At 53.2% G+C, this 18892-nt stretch overlaps 1 protein-coding gene across 1 annotated transcript; it reads right to left on the minus strand.

The window, feature by feature from the left end:
* Positions 1–4219: 4219 nt before the first annotated feature.
* On the minus strand, positions 4220–18885 carry PSMB1 (proteasome 20S subunit beta 1). The gene is made up of 6 exons (XM_090280114.1): positions 18720–18885; positions 14582–14689; positions 10846–10927; positions 8665–8794; positions 5583–5689; positions 4220–4760 (listed from the first exon to the last, which is right to left on the minus strand). Exons 1-6 carry the CDS (start codon positions 18827–18829, stop codon positions 4575–4577), a joined length of 723 nt encoding a protein of 240 aa, XP_090136240.1. The 5' UTR covers positions 18830–18885; the 3' UTR covers positions 4220–4574.
* Positions 18886–18892: the final 7 nt, after the last annotated feature.

Raw genomic sequence — 18892 nt, forward strand, 5'->3', positions numbered from 1 at the left:
CTGTTCCCCCCCCTTCTCAGAGGGAGCCCGGAATGCGGCGCGACAGGAAGTTAAAACTTCAATAAATCGTAGTGTTGGGGTTTCCGCCTCACTCTGGGGCACAAGAATCGCGAAGCGACTGATTGGCGTCTTTCCAGAATGACTGCGGCACGGCCTCACTCTGCATGGCGTGGGGAGCGCCCTCTCCCCGCCCCCCCGAACACACAGGCTTCTCCCAAAGAAGCGCCGGCGCTCAGCTCGCGCCGCAGCCCCAGGCTGGCAGAGATGGCCCGGCCAGCTGGGAAACGCCCCAAGACTCACGACCTGGCTGTTCCTGGTCATCAAGTCTTGGGTCACGCGTCACCTTCTCTGTAACCCTCCCTCTCGAGCAGACCCCTGCCCGCTCTGTGCCCTCACACACCGGGCTCCCACCTCGCCCGCGACGCTGTCTGGCTGGTCGGCAGGGGTGTCGCCTGCCCAGCTGTGCCCCGGACTCAGCTCTGAGCAGGGGCTTGGGGACCGGCATTGAGGGGACGGTTAATGGAGCACAGTGAGCGTCTGAGTGAATACCCTCCCCTCCCCTCTAAATGAACAGCATGAATAAGCACATTCTGTTTTCTTGGAAACAGAATCCCGTGCGCTCTTCGCCTGGGCCTCCTTGTCATGCTCCTGCCTTCCTCTCCGCCCGCCCCCGGCCCTCAGGCTACTCCTCTGCTGGCAGCCACTGGAAGCAAGCAGCTTCCAGGACAAGTTCTCTTGGAGAACTCTGGCAGTAAAAGCACACATGGGGCTGCCCGGGACCCGGAAGCTTTCTGCAGGTGTCCCCTGAGCTGGAGGAGGGCCCAGCGAGTGCCCCGGTGACTTCCAGGGATGCTAACGAGCACCCCGAAGTCTGGAGATGGAGGTTCTGAGCATCTTAAATGAAGAAAAACAGCAGCGTCTGGTCCCCAAAAATCAGTCCGGGAAGTGAACGAGGAATCCAATAGGAGAGTCAAAGACACAGAAGAAAACAGCTTTTGAAATAGTTTAAAATAAATATTTAAAAAGAAATTAAATGGGGATTCCAGACAGGCTTGAATTCCATATCATAGCACATTTCGACCCTTGGTTTAAGAGATGTGGTCTCTGTGACCACAGAATTCTCCTTGATCTCCAGAGAGCGCAGGGCTGCCTGAACTTGCTTCACTTTTTTTTCTGCACAGAGAAAACCTCTGATGTACAAGGAAAACCCACTGGGCGCCTCTCAGTGGCCAGGGGCCCCAGCCCAGCCCTCTCAAACCAAAGGCATTCCGTTCCAGGTTGCGTTTTCTGGGGGTACAGTGGGCTGGGCCAGCCGTCTGCTTGCCAGGACTTAGAGCCTCACTACTTGGGGCTTGAGCTTCATGACCTTGTGGGTATCTCCTCCTAGAAGTACCCACACAAGACCCTCAGCCAGGGCCCTTGTCCGAACACCAAGGTTTATTTGAAAGGAATTTACCAAAGCACAAAAGACACTCCCGGACTCACAGGCAGCAGGAAACAGAGACAGGCGGGGGCGAGAGGCCCGCAGAAGCCTGCGTCCGGTCTCAGGTCTGCCGCCAGCCAGGTCCCTGGCAAACTCTTCTGTTTCCCTGTTTCCAAGCAAATTGTTCTGATTTTTGAAACCACGAGCAGCCCCCCCCCCCCCGCCTCCCTTCTCTCTCCACCTCCCCGCCCTCCCCTCACACGCCCGGGACCTCCGTATAAATTACTACCCACCACCCTCTCGGCTTTCCGCCCTCAAGACACGTGGCGACCGGTTTTGCTGGGCTTGCCTCCTGTCCTTTCCACCTGGGCGTCAGCACCAGCCGAGACCTGGAGCATCAGCAAGGGGTCCCTCCTCCAGGTTAGCTCAGCAGAGGCGACACAGGCACCAGGGAACTTGGCCAGTGACTGGCTTCCTTATGGCCGGGGTTCCCCCGCCACCCCAACACTCAGCGGCCTGGGCAGGCTGACACCGCCACCTGGTGTCCTGCGTGAGAGCGGCACGCAGGCCCGCCGGGCTGCCAACCCTCCACAGGCACCAACTCCCACAGGGTGCTCCCCAGCAGCGCCTGGGTGCAGAGAAGGTGCAGGTAGGGCTGCCGCAGGGTGCCGTGGGGAGGCATTTCCACTCAGTGCTGCCGCAGCAATTCACACGCCACGTGGTTTTCTGGATGGAGGTTTTCCCATCGTACAAAACATTTTTCAAAGATGGTAAGCTCCAAGGAGCCACTAAGACCAGGGTGAAAGTTATGAGCAGATGCCTGAGAAGCACCTCAGGACAGATGGGGATTGTGTCCGGGGAGGCCAGGACCTCTGTCTGCTGGATATATCCAGTCACAACATCCGAAATGCACACAGACCACGGCAGCCATCTGTCCCAGAAAACTCACCCCAAGGTGTCTACAGACAAACCCATCAGACCTTCCTGGTGGAAGACATACAACCAGCCCAACCTAAGGATGAGGTGCCCCCTCCCCCGACAGCCAAACCGGTCCAAGGACACAGCTGCCACCTCCTCTGAGCTCCTTCCCACGTTTCCAAGTGGCCTGCGGCTGGCAGGGAGGCAGCAGGGCTGTGTCTCCGGCTCCGCAGACCCACCAGCTTCTCCCTAGCAGCTGGGCAACTCGGGTCCTTGCACGGAAGTGGGGGATCTGGAGGTGCCTAGGCTGGCGGGGCCAGGGCAGCCCCGTGGTACCTTTGTCCAGCAGACTGAGAAAACGGTGCCTGCTGAGGACAAACGTCCCAGTTCCGTGTGCGAACCCAGACTTTCTTCTGCGTGGCAAGCGGGAACATAGCTCTGAATGTAACGGCAGCTTTCTAACCAGAACCAGAGGCTGGCTGTCAAAGTTAAGTTGTCCCTCAAATGTACCCAAGGGCTAAAACGCTGCCTTTTCCAGGTCAGGGATGATGGCTGAATCACCTAGAAAAGTTGCCCAACGAGCTGGAGTCAGAGTGGGCAGCAGCACGATCCACAGATCAGCCTCCTTCAAATCCAGGCCTTCAAATGAGGCTGCGTGCAAGGCCCAGAGGAAAACCAGGTGAGACAGTTTGTAACTGAAACTGGGAAAGACACCATGGATTTGGAGAACTTCCCTAGAAACCTTGAGAGGTGACCTCATAGAAAATTCTAGACACACCAATTTATGTAACTTCAAACTGAAAAACTAAATCCCCAATTCAACTAGAAACCCTCTGAAACAAATAAAACAGATAAAACTATCCCTAGCTTTTATCATCGCAGTGGTTAATTTTGTGCCAACTTGACTGGGTCACAGGGTGCCCAGACATTTGGCTGTTATTTCCGGTGTCTGAGGGTTCGTAGGTGTGAACACTGACATCGGTAACCAAGCAGAGCAGGGTGAGGAACCCCAGTGGAGGGAGCATCTGAGTGGGGACAACGGTCCCCTGGTCCCAGGACACAGGGCCCAGCACCGGCCGCTGTCCTGTTTCGCGGCCTTCACACTCCACCTGGAGTCCACGCCCCCAGCTCTCTGGTCTCAGGCTTGCGGACGGCAGCTCATAATCGTGAGTCGGCTCCTCACCATCAATCTGCCCGTGTCCCCTCGGCTCCGTTTCTCTAGTGAACAGGCTGATACAGTGAACACGGACAGCCTGTGGCTCTCACCTGGGACCTCGTAGGAGCAACGTGGGTGAGACCTCACCATGGCGTGTGCGACAGAGGACCTAACAGCTATCTGTAGGACAAATTTTAAAACACATGCCCACTAGGGGCTTTAATCGTTTTAATTAATTCCTGATGAGGTCAACAGTAAAACCCATTAGGCCACAAAGCAAATCTTAACTCCTAGGTTGCGTTGTATAATTTGACTTGCTCGCAACACCAAGAAAACTAGGCCAATGTCCTACCAAGGGGAGTTAAAATGTATGTAATAGCTCTAAAACAAAAACTACCTTAGCTCTATCGAAATATTTAGGTCTCAATTTTAATATTCCTAAACTATTTGGAAAAATCATCCCAGATTTCTGGCAAAAGCCTATTTAAAGAGCTATTTTGCTTTTACAACTTTCTTCTCTTTTGGTGATTTGACGATGTGTCTCTAGAACAGCCACTACACCTTTTTTAAGTATTTACTTAATTTTAGAGAGGGGAGGGAGAAGGAGGGGGAAACATCGACTTTCTTGCAGGCCCCCGGCCAGGCCTGTACCCCGACCAGGAATCAAACCGGAGACCTTCTGGTTGCAGAATGAGGCCCCCCAGTGAGCCACTGGTCAGGGCAAACTTTAAGGTCTTTAATTTATATCCACTAATGTTTTAATACAACCAAGATAGATTAAAGGTTAAATCGGGAGGTGTAAACCTGTCTTAATAGATGGGCTATCTGCACGGATCAGAGTCATCTTTTCCAGGCCAATTTCTTGCTCATGAATGTAAGAAAAACGGACACGCTCTGTTTTTTTCATCCTTAAAACGCAAAGATAGCTCCGGAAGACAGAAAAGTATGGGAAGAATGAGGAAAGTGAAAGGAAGAAGAAAGTGAACTTCCCGGAATAAGACAAGTGGTAACAGAACGAGGACGGTGGGGCTTCTTTTTTAATGAAACACGAAACACAGCAGCGCGATGGCCCGGACCTCAGTCCTTCCTCAGGGGGACGGTCTCCTCCCGGATGCCGTCCTTGGTCACAATGCAGATTTTGAGCGTGTCCCCCGTGTACACGTCCCTCTCGGCGGCAGAAATGAAGACATCCTTCACCAGCCGCATGGCTCTGTCCAAAGACAGTGGGACGTGCTCCACATTCTGCATGTTCTTGAAGCCAACCTGGTGGGACCGGAAACCTGGATCAGGCACCGTGTGGCGCACGAGGGTGGGCCAAGGCCCCGCGCCTTCACGTGCCTGCGAGTGGGGGACAGACCCAACGCTCCTCAACAAGGGTTCACGGGGCCAGCGCTCTGGCTCCTGAGCAGCCTGCGCTGCGGGGAGGCAGACACAGCTGGGCAGAGCCTGCGAGGGTGAGGACCTGAGGAGGAGGAGGAGGAGGAGGAGGAGGAGGAGGAGGAGGAGGAGGAGAACCCCGGGGCCATGACCAAACCCACCAGGAGAGGGACATTCTAGTCGGGCGTGAAGGAGAAGCGTGGGAAGGACCGAGGCTGCAGCAGGTGAGGGCGTGGAGACAGGACAGCGCGGTGCTCCCAGGGACAGCGGCGTGAGCACGGACGGGGGAGGAGGCAGGGGAGCAGTGGGCAGAGATGCTCCCGCCTGTGGCCCATTTCAGAGGAATGAGGAGGACGAACCAGGGCCGTGAGCCGGAGGCAGAGCACGTGTGAGGGGACAGACAACCCCCCAGGCCAGACCGAGCCGGCAGAAATGGAAAAGGAGGCGAAGTGACACAGAAGTGGTATCGGGAGAAAGGGGTTTTCATGACAAGAGTGACGCTGCAGGAGCAGTGAGACCCGTGTCAGCCCCAGAGGCCCGGCGTCCACGCGTGTGGGAGCGGCGAGGCTGCTGTGGGGAGGTCTGAGGGGCACGTCAGCCCAGCTGTCCAGTGATTTACGAGACCCTGACGGCCCCCGCTCCCCAGCTGACAGAGGAGACTCGAGGGGAGGGCGCGTGGCGTCCCCACGCCTGGGGCAGGGCTGTTACCTGGTTGTCAAGCAGGGGCTGCAGCATGGCGCTCGCGGACCCTCCGGCCTTGAAGGAGTCTCTCTGGTAGGACCCCACCGGGTCGAAGCTGTACACGGCCCCCTTCCCTTCAAGAAGGAGAACATTTCCGTGAGGACACACCCCGACCCCACATCAGGGTGAAACTGAGCTCAGGCCCAAGGGCACACGCACGACCCCTGACCCCGCCAACAGCCCAGCCAGCTCAGAACGCAGCACCGCCAGGTGCACAGGCCCCGCCGTCTGTCCCCCGCCCGCCCGCAGAGCCCACCTGCGCACGTCCCCACCCGGCATCTGCCACCAGACTGCACCCTCTCCGTGGTGATACCGCCCATCTCCACCCTGTGACTCCCTCTGTGGACATGACCTCGCAGGCACGCCGCGTGACGGTCACAAAATGCCTCCCAGACGTCCTAGTCAACAGGCTGGTGCGCTGAGCACAGACTGGAGTGCCCCCCGCGCCGATGGGAGCAGCCGCGGGAACGCTGACTGCGCACCTCTGACCCAACAGGAGGCACACTCGGCACCCCGGAAACGCAGTCGAGGAGAAACTCCGACAGACGCCCACACAAGGGTTCGTTCTGCCCAAACGAAAGCACTTGCTTTGCGCCGCAGAACGAAGGGGCGCCCCGTTCTTGCTGCAGTACTGCAGTGGGTGGGCCCTCCCGAGGGAGCAAGGCGACAGCGCCGGCTGAGGAGCGATCCGGTGGCAGAACTGGTCACACCGGGAAGTTCTGGCAGAGCAGGGCTCCCCACAAGAGCGCACACGCAGGCCAAGCCTCCTTTGCCCCCGCGGCCAAGGAGCGGCACCGGTTTTTGCAACGCGCGCCCTTCTGCGGTCGGTGCGGAGCACAGCCGCCGCCTCTGCCGCTCGCCCGCGTGCACACAAGACCACTGCCGCGCGCGTAAGCCGCCTCAAGTCCATGAGCAGAACACAGCACGCCCACGGGTGACAGCGCTGAATACACACGGCGCAGTCCTATCCTTCCGTACAGCCCAAGGGAGGTGTCTCCGTTACCTGTGTCACACACACGTGTGGAAAGATGAGCAAACGGAGACGGGGGGCAGGAGAAGGGTCACCTGCAGCTCTGCACCGTGGGGGCGTCACAAAGACGTCTCTGCCATGACACGCAGGCCTGTGAAAGCCACCTGTGCTCCGCATGAGAGCAATGGTGGATCCCTTACAAGGCACGACTCCCCAGGGGCATAAGTGACCCTTAAAGCACAGGCCGCCGGAACCGAACGCAGGAGCTGAGGACGTGGGCACGGGTGACAGAGCAGCCGCCACGGGCTGCTCTGCTTTGTCCACTGCAGGGTGGCAGGGCCCCCGCTCTGGCAGAGACGGGGCACCAGGCCGCCGGAGACCTGACGCCCGCAGGTGGGGGTGTCTGTCGGGGTGAACGGCAGCCGACAATCAGGAGAGAAATTTGAAGGACGCCCCCAAAGCAGAAGACAGAGACCAAAACAAACAAAATGAAAAAGCAACCTGATAAAATGCAGATAACCCAAGAAAACTTCCAAGAAAGTGCCAAAAAATCTAATGAGAACAGGATACTTAAAGAAACGTAAGGAAACCAGGAAATAAAAAGGAGAGCTGGTGGTGAAGGCAGAGGAAAAGGCACAATGAATGAGAGAGGACCCTGGACAAGGGATTTCAGGTCCCAGGATAAAAAAAAATAACGTAAAAGCGAGGTCTCTAAAAAGCTCTCCTGATTTTTTCTTCAGAACCCTGCTGGAGACACACTGAGAAAAGCGGAGGCGCTGGCCAGAGCTGAAGACAGTCTGGGGGGAGAAAAAGGCAGGACTGTTACTCCGCTCACCCACATCTCTCAGAAATAAAGTCACTGCAATGACAGCCACAGCAAAGCAGGCGAGGAGGGAAGAGGCAGCCGGAACGGCCTGCGGACACGACCAAACCGGGATCCCTGCCCCGCGGACCGCAGAGGGCAGCCCACGGCCCAGCCCCACAGCCTCGCTCCGCCACGGAGCCAACGGCCACGTTCCCAAACCAGCCTGGCTCTCAGGACGCTCACGGCCCTGCCTGCCCAGCTGAAAGTCAACGGTAGCTGTTATGGATGTGGTTAAAACCTGAATTTATTAATCTGACATTCAAGTCAGACATAATTTAAGTCCCAAAGGCACCAGACGTGCTGTGCTGGGCCAGGCAAGCTCATCTGTGGCTGAACGTGACGACCCAGGTCAGGGCAGCTGATGGCTGCTTGCCGCTCCCGTTCTTTCCACGCCGTTTTCACAGGAGGCTGAAAGCCCCGAAGGAAACTGCCCACATGAGCCGGGGCAGGGGTAAGATCAGAAAGCTCCCAGAGCCTGTGTGCACGGGTAACAGCTGAGAGAGGGGACAGCAGAAAACCTGGGGGACAGCAAGGGACACCAGCCTGGAGCGGAGGGACTAAGGGAGGCTGGACTCCTCCCTCCCAGAACTTGCCCCTCAAAAGTGAAGACTCACTTCCCGACACCCTCACCCAGACGCTGCACCAACCACACGGCACGGCAGCGCCGGTCTGTCCTGGGAGAATGTTTGGTTTTTGGAAGCAACCAAGTCACCACAAGCCAGACCTGGGAGAAGCCCAGATCAGCGCTCGAGCTGAGGAACAGAGGCAGATGGGAACACCCTGGTCTGGCTCGGCCAGCAAACTGGGGGAGTTTAAGGAACGTCCTGAAAACACCGGTGGAAACGCAGGCTGTCCTTCTCAGACGTCCCTGCTCACAAACTTTTTGAGGTCAACTAGGTTTGTTAATGAACGGCCATTATTAGGTTAAGCTTCTCGAGGCCGGAGTTGTTTTTGTAAGATCAAAACGTTACTCATCCCTTTCTGAAGTCATTTAAGATCTTGAGAAAATAGTAAAATAATGGCCTGCCTCACCATCACTGTCACGCCACCGGTGTCCCCGGCCACTACTTTACTTCCCTCTCAGCCCCAGTCTCCTCATCGCTGCGATTATCAGAAAACGAAAAGGTCGGGCAAGGTGGCCTCGAGGGTTCTCTTCCCCCCCGACGGAAACGCACACCCGAGGACGTGCCGCCCCAGCCGCCCGCACGCCGTACCTTCCTCGTCGAGCCCCCCGATGATGTTGTAGACGTAGTACGGGAAGAAGCGCCTGGAGTAGAGGATGGTGGACAGCAGTGCGGCTATCGCCCCGGTGGTCATGGCCTTGTTGTTGGAGTGCTTGTACATCTGCCGTCGCGACAGACACGGGCGTGGGCGCGGGCCGCATGACAGGCCGGAGCAGCGAGCAGGCACGTGGAAGGAATAAATGCATGTGTCGGTAAAAATAGCACACCTGCTTCTCTCATCATCAAAACCCACACTACGACTAAGATAAAATAATGACTCATTACACCCTGTCACTCTGGGGCTGTAAGAGCCTTTAGGTGAAAGAATGGGAAGTCTGCCCGCAGGTACCCGTTTACAGACTATTTTCCGTGCCATCCCGATCTCGACATAAGGACGCAAACTCAAGAGCAAATGCACCCTCGCGGGGCAGAGGCAGCGGCCCCGCGCCCCACGCGCACCCAGACCGCAGCCAGCCCCCCGCAGCCAGTGCTGCGTCCGGCCCACCCCGTGTCTCCACAGAAGGAGAGCCGCCTCTCTCCTCCGTCACATACTGCCTCCGTCTGCTGCGGCACTTCACCAGCTGCCACAAAGACCAAGTGACCCGTACAGCTGAGAGCATGAACCGTCCGGGCCTTCACAGACACTGCCGACCCGGCTCAGACCCAGGGCAGGGCCCTCTCTGCACGCAGCCACCTGGGAGAACGGAGGGCAGAGCCACCCCCACGCTGCACGGGGCTCCCGGACAGCGCGGTGGCCTTGCTCCCGAAAGCAGCTGCCATTGGGGACAGGCCCTTACTCACTGACTCCCGAGCCTGCATTTGCCTCTCCCTCAGGAGTCCTAACTTAGCTAACAGCAAACAGAAAATGAAATTACGTTCCCCATTTTGTCAGCTACACAGCAAATATCTCTACCTAAGAAGTACTGTGAAATCATACAGGGACGAGATACTGAAGACAGCGCAGAAATGAGCTGGGAGGGATGGGTAAGTGTGTGTCCAGAAGCTTTTCCCAAGTGGAAGCCATAGAAACTTCTTACTTCCACTTCAAAACCGGCACCAGTTATTCACCTTGCTGTGTACGTAACGATGTCAGAGATGCCGCAGGAAGGCCTGTGCATGAAGCTGAACTCAGTGACTCTCGTTTTATTTACAAACGGCCCTCCCCCCGTCACGTGTGCTTTTGTCCCCAAAGTTCCATTTGTGAAATACGGATCAGAAACCACACGTACACAAGACGTGTAAGTCACTGACGCTCTCCACGTGAGTACAACTTGCAGGAAGTACTGACGGCTGGCGAAGCGTGAAGGACACCGCGTCTGTGCACACTCAGGAGGCAGACGCAGGTGAGCACACCCCTGCAGTCCTGCGACCGCGACAGGGGAGAGGCGCTCAGGGCCCCTCCTCACTGCTGCCACTCACTTTTTCCTGTCCCAGCGGGACTCACCAGTGACTTAAGAATGACCATGTGAGGCCACAACATGACAGGGGAAAACCACAGGCTGCAGGGCTGGTACCGAAAGACCACCAGCAGCTCAGACAAGCCCCCCTGGCTGCGCCGTCTGGAAACACTACACCTCCGAGTGCCAACGACGGGGACTGGATCCCACCCCACCTGAGCCGAGTGTGTCCTCACTGGCTGCTGTTAACACCTGCCCCGTCCAAATAGCCCTGGCCTCCTCTGGAACCCACTGGAAACCAACTCACCTACAGAGCTGAGGCCACAGACCAGCCCCGCCTCGCCCTGGCTCACAAGCGCAGCAGCCCAGCCCTCCACGCCCACAGTGCCGGGCTCAGACCTCATCCCACTGCTGGTCTCCCTCCTCTGTCCCTTCCTCCTATCACCACCCCTCCCTGCTGGCCCACCTGCCTTCTGACAACCAAATCTTATGACGGTGGGAGGCAGGGACAGCTCAGGGTGCACCTGGCCGGACCCCCGACTCCTGTGCACGTGTCCTGTCTGTAAGGGGACGCAAATCAGCCCACAGCATTCCCGACCAAGCGCCTGCCAAAAGGCCTGTCTTCTCCACAGAAATCGACCTGCTTTGTTCTCCAGGGAAGAGAACCCTCCTGGGGTGGACGGTGCCCGCAGGGCCGCTGCAGGGCACGGGTTGTGTGCCAAGGAGTCTAACGAGTTACCAGCTTGCAGTGGTCACACATGTAAAACGAGTCTACCTTCAGTCTCGCTTCAATAATCTTCGTCAGGGTAAGACAGTCTCCATGGAAACCGCTGCATCCAATGACTGTTTTATCTGTCCTGTAAAAGGCACATTTCAGGACACTGAGTTGGTTAGACAGTAAAGCAAAACATGTTTTGGGCAATTTAAAATTTAAAACTCCTATTCCCTTTATTCACTGCATAGTAATGGGACTAGTTCGCCCTTTTTAATCTGACATCTAACTTCAACACCAAATAAGTTACAGATGAATCAAAGATTTAAAGAAATAATGAAACTATGAAAGGACTAAGGAAAACAAGGGTGTTTTTTTCCCCCATAATTTACAGTTGTGGGCAGCTGACTTAAATGGGATACAACCCAGTGTCCCCACAGAAAAGGTTCATTTTTGACTACGTACAAAATAAAACTGCTATAGAGAAAAATACAAAGTCTAACAGAAAAAAACAAAGAAAACGTACTTGTAGGACATATGACCAATGTCTAGTGTAACCTCCCCCCCAACAGCTGGCGCCTACGATGGGCACCGTGACGGCTCACGGGGCAGTGACGTGCAGCCTGGGGCCGTGCTGTCCTGTGCGCTTGACAGATGCTGAGAGAGATCTCAGAAAAATACCAGCGCAACCACGTGTGCTGACAGGTTTAAACTAGATTTACTGTGATTGTTTTGCAACATAAACAAATTAGAATCATGGTGTACACCTGAAACTAATTATATGACGGTCACATTAAAAGACACACAAGTCACCATAAACATGTGGCAATGGCTCCTTGGCACTTGGAAATCTTTTTTTTCAAGTATATTTTATTGATTATGTTGTTACAGTTGTCCCAATTTTTTTTCCCCTTTGCTCCCCTCTGCCCAGCACCCCCCTTCCCTCCAGCAATCTCACCCCCCTTAGTTCATGCCCATGGATTGTGCATATAAGTTCTTTGGCTTCACCCTTTCCCATATTATTCTTAACTCCCCCTGTCTGTTTTGTACCAACCGTTTATGCTTCTTAGTCCCTGCACCATTTCCCCCTTTCTCCCCTTCCCCCTCCCAGCTGATAACCCTCCAAATGATCCCATACCAATGATTCTGTTCCTATTCTGGTTTGCTTAGTTGGATTTTGTTTTTATTTTTTAGATTCTGTTGTTGATAGTTGTGAGTTTGTTGTCATTTTAGTGTTCATTGTTTTGATCTTTTTCTTAAATAAGTCCTTTTAACATTTCACATAATAATGGCTTGGTGATGATGAACTCCTTTAGCTTCACCTTGTCTGGGAAGCACTTCATCTGCCCTTCCATTCCAAATGATAGCTTTGCTGGATAGAGTAATCTTGGTTGTGGGTCCTTGCTTTTCATCACCTTGAATACTTCTTGCCAGTCCCTTCTTGCCTGCAAAGTTTCTTTTGAGAAATCAGCTGACAGTCTTAGAGGCATCCCTTTGTAGGAAACTCTCTGCTTTTCTCTTGCTGCTTTTAAGATTCTCTCTTTATCTCTCACCTTTGGCATTTTAGTGATGATGTGTCTTAGTGTGGTCCTCTTTGGGTCTAGCTTGTTTGGGACTCTGTGCTTCCTGGACTTGTATGTCTATTTCCTTCTCTAGATTAGGGAAGTTTTCCTTTATTATTTTTTCACATAAGCTTTCAATTTCTTGCTCTTCCTCTTCTTCTGGTACCCCTATGATTCTGATGTTAGCACGTTTAAAGTTGTCCCAGAGGTTCCTAATAAGCCTCTCATTTTTTTCATTTCTTGTTTTCTTATTATGTACTGGTTGACTGTTTTTTTCTTCCTTATGTTCCAAATCATTGATTTGAACCCCGGTTTCCTTCCCTTCACCATTGGTTTTGTGTGGATTTTCCTTCGTTTCACTTAGCACAGCCTTCACTTCTTCTAAGTCCGCCATACTCAAGCATATCTGTCAGGCCTGAGTATCTTTATCACCACTGTTTTAAATTCTGCCTCCATTAGGTTGACTATCTCCTCATCTGTTAGGTTGGCTATCTCCTTGTCGCTTAATTCTCCCATTGGAACCTTGATCCTTTCCCCTTTTTGGGCCATACTTTTGTCTCTTCATCTTGACAGGCTCCTGTGTTTGTTTGCCTAGAGCTGTCACACCTGTTACATTATAAGGGGTGGAGCCTTAGGGATTCGTCAGTACAGGGAAACCCGCTGTGTCACTGTGTGGGGGGGAGGGGTCACAGAGGGAATAATGCCTCTTGCTCAGCACTGGCCCCTTTTCCAGGCATCTCTCCCACTTCCATATGGGACTGGCGCCTCTCTAGCAGTTGTCCTGGCTGTCGTTCCCAGAGTGAGTGGGTCTGCAGATGTTCTAGGACCATGGGGGCCCTTTAAACAAGTGGACTCTGCTGAGACCAGCAGTTTCTGCCTCCACCCCAACCCCCACTGGTCTGCACAGTCAGAAGCAATGAGGCTTCATTTTCCCTGGTGCTGGGACCGTGAGCTGCGTGGTCTGGTCAGGAGCTGGGAGCGCTCCCCGGGTGTCCCTCCCCGCTTTTTAAAACATGTGACTGCGCCTTACACAGGCCTGCTGCCGCCGGTGTTGCTGCTGCTGCTGCCGCCACCACACCACGTCCTCTCCGCCTGGGCTCCGCCCCTCCTACCTGTCTGGGTGAGTATTTCTTCTTTATATCTTTGTTTGCTGGGCTTCCATGCAGCTCTGTTTCCTGGAACTTCTGGTTGTCTCTAGTTTTGAGGTAGTTGTATTTCTTCTTAGTTGTGGAGGGAGATGCAGCGTGTCTGTCTAGACCCCCATCTTGGCTGGAAGTCTGGCACTCAGACACCTAAACCTAAACCAGACGTGACCTCAACCTGTTCCACTGGCTGATGAGGCCCGACGCTGCTCAGCCATGGAGGACAGTCCTTGGACGCTGGGCATGAGTCTACACGACCTCACCTCTTAGAAGCTCCCCGCCTGGCAGGATCGAGCAGAAGTGTGAGCGCCCATCCGTCCCTGCAGTGCTCTGGTGCCGACGGGGCTGCCCTGACCCAGGAGGGACAGAGCTCCCCTCTCTGCCGCCTCCCTGCAGCCCCGCAACCGACCATCATCAGTCCCTTCCTGTTATAAGCAGGGCTAACAGGCTCTTTGGACTAACCCGGGAGTCAACCACCATTTATAACTGTTTCTAGAAACGCTGAACACAAACCACTGCCAATCTGAAAGGTGCATTTAGGTGACTTACGCAGACACTGATTTTCTTTCTGCGCACATGACTATTTTTGTGTTTTAGAAAACAATGTAGCCAGCCCATTAAAACTGTGAGCCACAGTGTGACTGCTTAGGACGTGGCCAAATGTTTCAGGTTAGAAAGAAATTAGGCAGATTAAAAAAAAAAAGTTTAATGGATTAATGAATAGACAGAAGGACAGAAAGATATGGCCAAGTAATCACACAAAATGCAAATAAGATCTTGGTGGTAGTGTATGTGCGCACATTATAAAATTTTATTTTTGGTGTACGTTAAACATTTTTCAGAACAAAATGTTGAGATAAAAACATTTAGGTTATCAAAAGCATTGTTCGTACCCAAGTACAGCAAATATCATGAAGATAGCATACTGAATTATTAAGAAATAAAAGTTTAGAAAACTGTTTCCTAACAAAAATGCAAACTGAGCTTCAAACAATCTAAAAACTCATGAGAATACATTGTTTAGAAGTTAAATCTCCTGTATCATTAAATTATCACAGGACACTGGGAAATGTGTCCTTAGAAATAGCTACTTACAATTTGTAACATTTGGGGCTGTCCCGGGTGTGGATTGAAAATCCTTCACTCAATCGAGTATCAGAAGCAACAATTGAAAAATCTTCTCCAGCAATTGCCAATATCGTCCTAAGGAAAGAAGACAAAAAAACAAACAAAAAACCCCATGAATTCTGGAAGGTAAATGAGCCTATCCCAATATTGAGTGCGGGTCCAATTCCAGCCACCGACCACAATAAAGCAGATATCACCACAGAGCGAGCCACATAGAAAGCTCCTGTTTACCCTATTCTGCTGTAAGTGCGCAACACCATTACGTATTTAAAAAGATATATACCTTAATTAAAAAATGTTTCTGCTAAAAAACGCCAACCATCCAGAGCCCCTGGGGAAAACAGGTCCCACTGACTTGCCCCATGCAGGGCTGTCACACAAGTTCACTCTGCAGAAAAACACGGCATCTGTGACAAAGTGAGATGTGGGCCCTACAACAACCACCGCCAGGCGGGAGCAGGCGCCTGAGTTGGGCAGAGGAGGGAAGAGGTGGGAAAGGAGCCCTGGCTGAAAGTCACCTGGAAAAACATCAAGAGCGCCCTAAAAACACTGGCCTACATCCCAGCAAAGGTTGCCCAGCAGGAGATAACAGAAGAGCCACTGAGTTATAGCCATTATCAAAATATTAAACACCAGCCTGGTTGGTGTAGCTCAGTGGATTGAGCACCAGCCTGCAAATCAAAGGGTCGCCGGTTTGATTCCCAGTCAGGACACAAGCCTGGGTTGCGGGCTGGGTCCCCAGTTGGGGTTGTATGAGAAGCAACTACACGTTGATGTTTCTCTCTCTCGTTCTCCCTCCGTTCTCCTCTAAGAATAAAAATAAAATCTTTTTAAAAAGTAAATACCTATTCTGTGCAAGGTTCTGATCTCATAACAGCCAAAGGCCATGGCTCTGCCCACGGAGTCAGGTGTAGACAGTTACCTAAGCTCAAGAGGTCAGGGCTGCATTTCCAGTGCTCAGCAGACACCCAAGTATCCGTTGGAAAATGAATGAACAAAGAAGAAACTTTTTGCGTTGTGGCTGTGCAGTTTACGATGGAGTTTACTGAAGAGGCCTAGAGTATGAACTGCAAAAGCAGACTGCCAGGGTCTAAGTCTGACTCTCCCCTTTGTAGATCCGAGATGCTTAACTCTGCAAAGCCTCAATGTCCTCAGCCATCCCTCGGAGAGCATAACAGCAGCTGCCCTTTAGGGTGTTACGAGGATCGAACGAGTTAATGATTGTAAAGCCCTTTGACTGGTGTCCAGAACAACCTGGTCCCCCAGAGTCAGCTGTGGCCACATGTGGGGGTCGGTGCGGGGCCCCCACCGGTCTCCCGAGAGCTGGTCTTGCCCTGTGAGTGTGGGCAAGTTCTCCAAGTTCACCTTTCTGTGTTACGTGACCATGAGAGTTAAATGGTGTCATTCGCATGAAGTGCCTCAAAACAGAAGCGCTCAGACAACTTCAGCCATTGCTGCCACGGAGGCCGCATGCGCACGGAAGCGCTCACAGGTGGCGTCCCAGACCATGCGGACGGCGGAGGAAAGGAAATGGGTAACTGTTCAAATAAACACTCCCAACAGCTTACTCAGCTGTCCCTTCACGTGCCAGCAAGTGCAGGGACATAAAGCTCGTGTGATGGGCAGGGGTCCGACTGTAAAAACAATCCGAAGTGCCAAACTCAAGATTTTTGCATCTTCGTGAGAAACCATAAAGGTTACACGAGCAAGAATGAGAAGAGTTCCGTCTGCAGAGTGCAGTTTCAAGGCCACTGAGAGGACCACACAACACGTGGAACGGAATGGAGACACTTCCAATAAGGCCAGCACATGGGAGGGCAGTATGTGAGCAGGGAAAAATGGGTAAACCCAACACCCAAACACCCAAACTGTACCCGTCTTCACAGCCACGGCAATGTGTCCGAGGCTGGAGCACCGCTTGTGAAGTCCGAGACTTTACACCTGGGCGGGCAGCCTGACACGTGACGATGAGGCGTGTGAAGGAGGTGGCTGAGGCCGTTAGCTCGCTCTCCGCTTTAATCCCTTGAGTTATGGTGGGAGCACAGCACCCAGGCAGAAACGTTTTGCCTAAGGAGCAGCAGCAACAAGAGGCCCTGACAGGTGACACTGGGGCAGCAGACGTGGGGATATTCGTCCAGGAATGAGACACGTGATCAACACAGGGGCTAACGACTTGGAGTTTAACCACGTTTTAAAAGTTAAAGTGTTAAAAGATACAGAAGTAGAAGCAAAGGCTGCCCAAGAGTCGGCAGCAATACCTACTGCAGAGAAAGAACAAAGACTCAGAGAAGGTCACTTAACTGAATGATCAGAAAGTACTAAGTGTTTGGTACTTAAACTGGGTTACAGGGGGTTGAAAAGTGAGGACTGAGAATGGAGGACTCAACACTGGACAGGCTTATAAAGAATCTGCGACTGCCTTACTAAATGGGTCTAGTAACTCATCTTACGAAGCAACTACGTCGTTAGTTCTCACAGAAAGTGCTAGAAGTGAAAGTGAAAGCATCAACTCAGGGGCCCGGAGTCCCAGCTCCACTTCACACCAGCGCGGGGGCTGGAGCCCCAGGCTCTCCATCATGGGCAATAAAAAAGATACCTTCTTGTAACTGACAAAATGCTTGATCCTACCCTGAAACGCCAAGGAGCTGAGGAAGAGTGGGGCTTTGGGGTTCAGAAAGTGGCAGAGCCAAGACTAAAACTATACCTTCCACTCCCTTCCAACACTTCCAAAACCTGCACCTGTATCTCAAACCCAAAGCCTATGAAATGACCAGGTCATGTCTACCATCGGTGCGTGAGCCGGGCATAGACGCTGTCAGCACAGTCTGGTCAGCAAACCGTAACCACTGCCCCCACTCACAGCCGCCCGGGGTCCTACGGGGTTGGCCAAAAGTCCGCGGTGTTTTTTCTGTGTGATGGCTGCAGTAGTGCTTAGCTGCCTTAAACTTCATTTGAAACAATTTTGTTAGACTGTATTATGACAGCTGTCATATCTGTGCAATTACAAAATATCAAAATTGGTGAATTTTTGTGCAGCCATTTTAATATTGAAGATGGAAGAAAATACTTAGCATTTTCAGTATATTATGCTTTATTATATCAGGAAAGGTAAAAAATGCAACTGAAACACAAAAAAAGATGTGTGCAGCATATGGAGAAGGTGCTGTGACTGATTGAACGTGTCAGAAGTGACATTTGGCCAAGTAATTCTGTGCTGTGAGGCTGTCTCATGAAATTAAGAGGTTTAGCAGCACTCCTGGCCTCCACCCACTAGATGCCAATAGGGGAAGACAGCAGACATATTCAAAATATCCAAATCAATAAAGTTATTGGTGAAGATGAAAAACACTTGAAAAATAAACTTTTGGCCAACGCTACAGACAAAGCATCTTCCTACAACCCCCCTTCTTTCAGTGGACATCAAGAAAAAGTACCGCTTACGATAATGCTAGTTTTGCCCCGGCTGCTGTGGCTCAGGGGACTGAGCGCCGGCCTGTGAAACAAAGAGTCGTGGGTTCGATTCCCAGTCAGGGCGCAGGCCTGGGTTGCAGAGTCCCACGTTGGGGGCCTGCAAGAGGCAGCCACACATTGACGTTTCCCTCCCTCTCTTCCCCTCTCTCTAAAAATAAATAAAATCTTTTTAAGTCAATGCCGGTTTTCTTCTTTTTTTGTTGTTTTGAAAAAGGGGCCACTGGACTGTAATATGCAAGTATGACATTTCCACAGGCCCCCTCCGAGCATTTCTTCCTCTGAACGTACGCCAACCCTTAGAAACAAGGGCTTGGCCGACTAATCCTACTTCCCACCTAAGATAACAAAACAACGACAGTCTGAGGAACCCTTTTGGGGACAAACATAACGATGCCTCCACAACGTGGCCCGACCCACCCTCGCTCTCAGTCCCCACGTGAACCCGGACCCTCCGGGAAGCGCTCCCGCCGCGGAGGCCCGGCCTCCGCGCCCACCCGCGGCCTCATTGCACGCCTGGCCGTCCACACCGAGACCCCAGCGGCCGCCCGAGCCGATCACGGCCACAGAGGCCGCTGCGACCCCCGCGGGCGAGGGTAGGGGCCGGACAGGACGGGGCGCGGCTGCCGGGCCTCACCCTCCGTTGAAAGCGTAGGGAGAGAAGCGCAGCTGCACGGGGCCAGCGCTGCGAGGCTCCATCACCGGGTCTCCGCCGGGGCCCCAGGCCAAGGCCGCGCAGGACGACATCCTCGGCACCACTCCTGCTGTCTCACGGCGCGATGGCTGTCCGGCCGGAAGTCGGAAGTGGCG

Source organism: Furipterus horrens, unplaced genomic scaffold (genome assembly GCF_987537825.1).
Source record: "Furipterus horrens unplaced genomic scaffold, mFurHor1.1.pri manual_scaffold_6, whole genome shotgun sequence".
Lineage (NCBI taxonomy): Eukaryota > Metazoa > Chordata > Mammalia > Chiroptera > Furipteridae > Furipterus > Furipterus horrens.

Coding starts and splice junctions, on each gene's coding strand:
- PSMB1 (XM_090280114.1), bottom strand. CDS start 18,829: ATGTCGTCCTGCGCGGCCTTGGCCTGGGGCCCCGGCGGAGACCCGGTG. Junction 14,690..18,719: donor CCCTACGCTTTCAACGGAGG/GTGAGGCCCGGC, acceptor TTCTTTCCTTAG/GACGATATTGGCAATTGCTG. Junction 5,690..8,664: donor CGGGGGGCTCGACGAGGAAG/GTACGGCGTGCG, acceptor TCCTTCTTGAAG/GGAAGGGGGCCGTGTACAGC.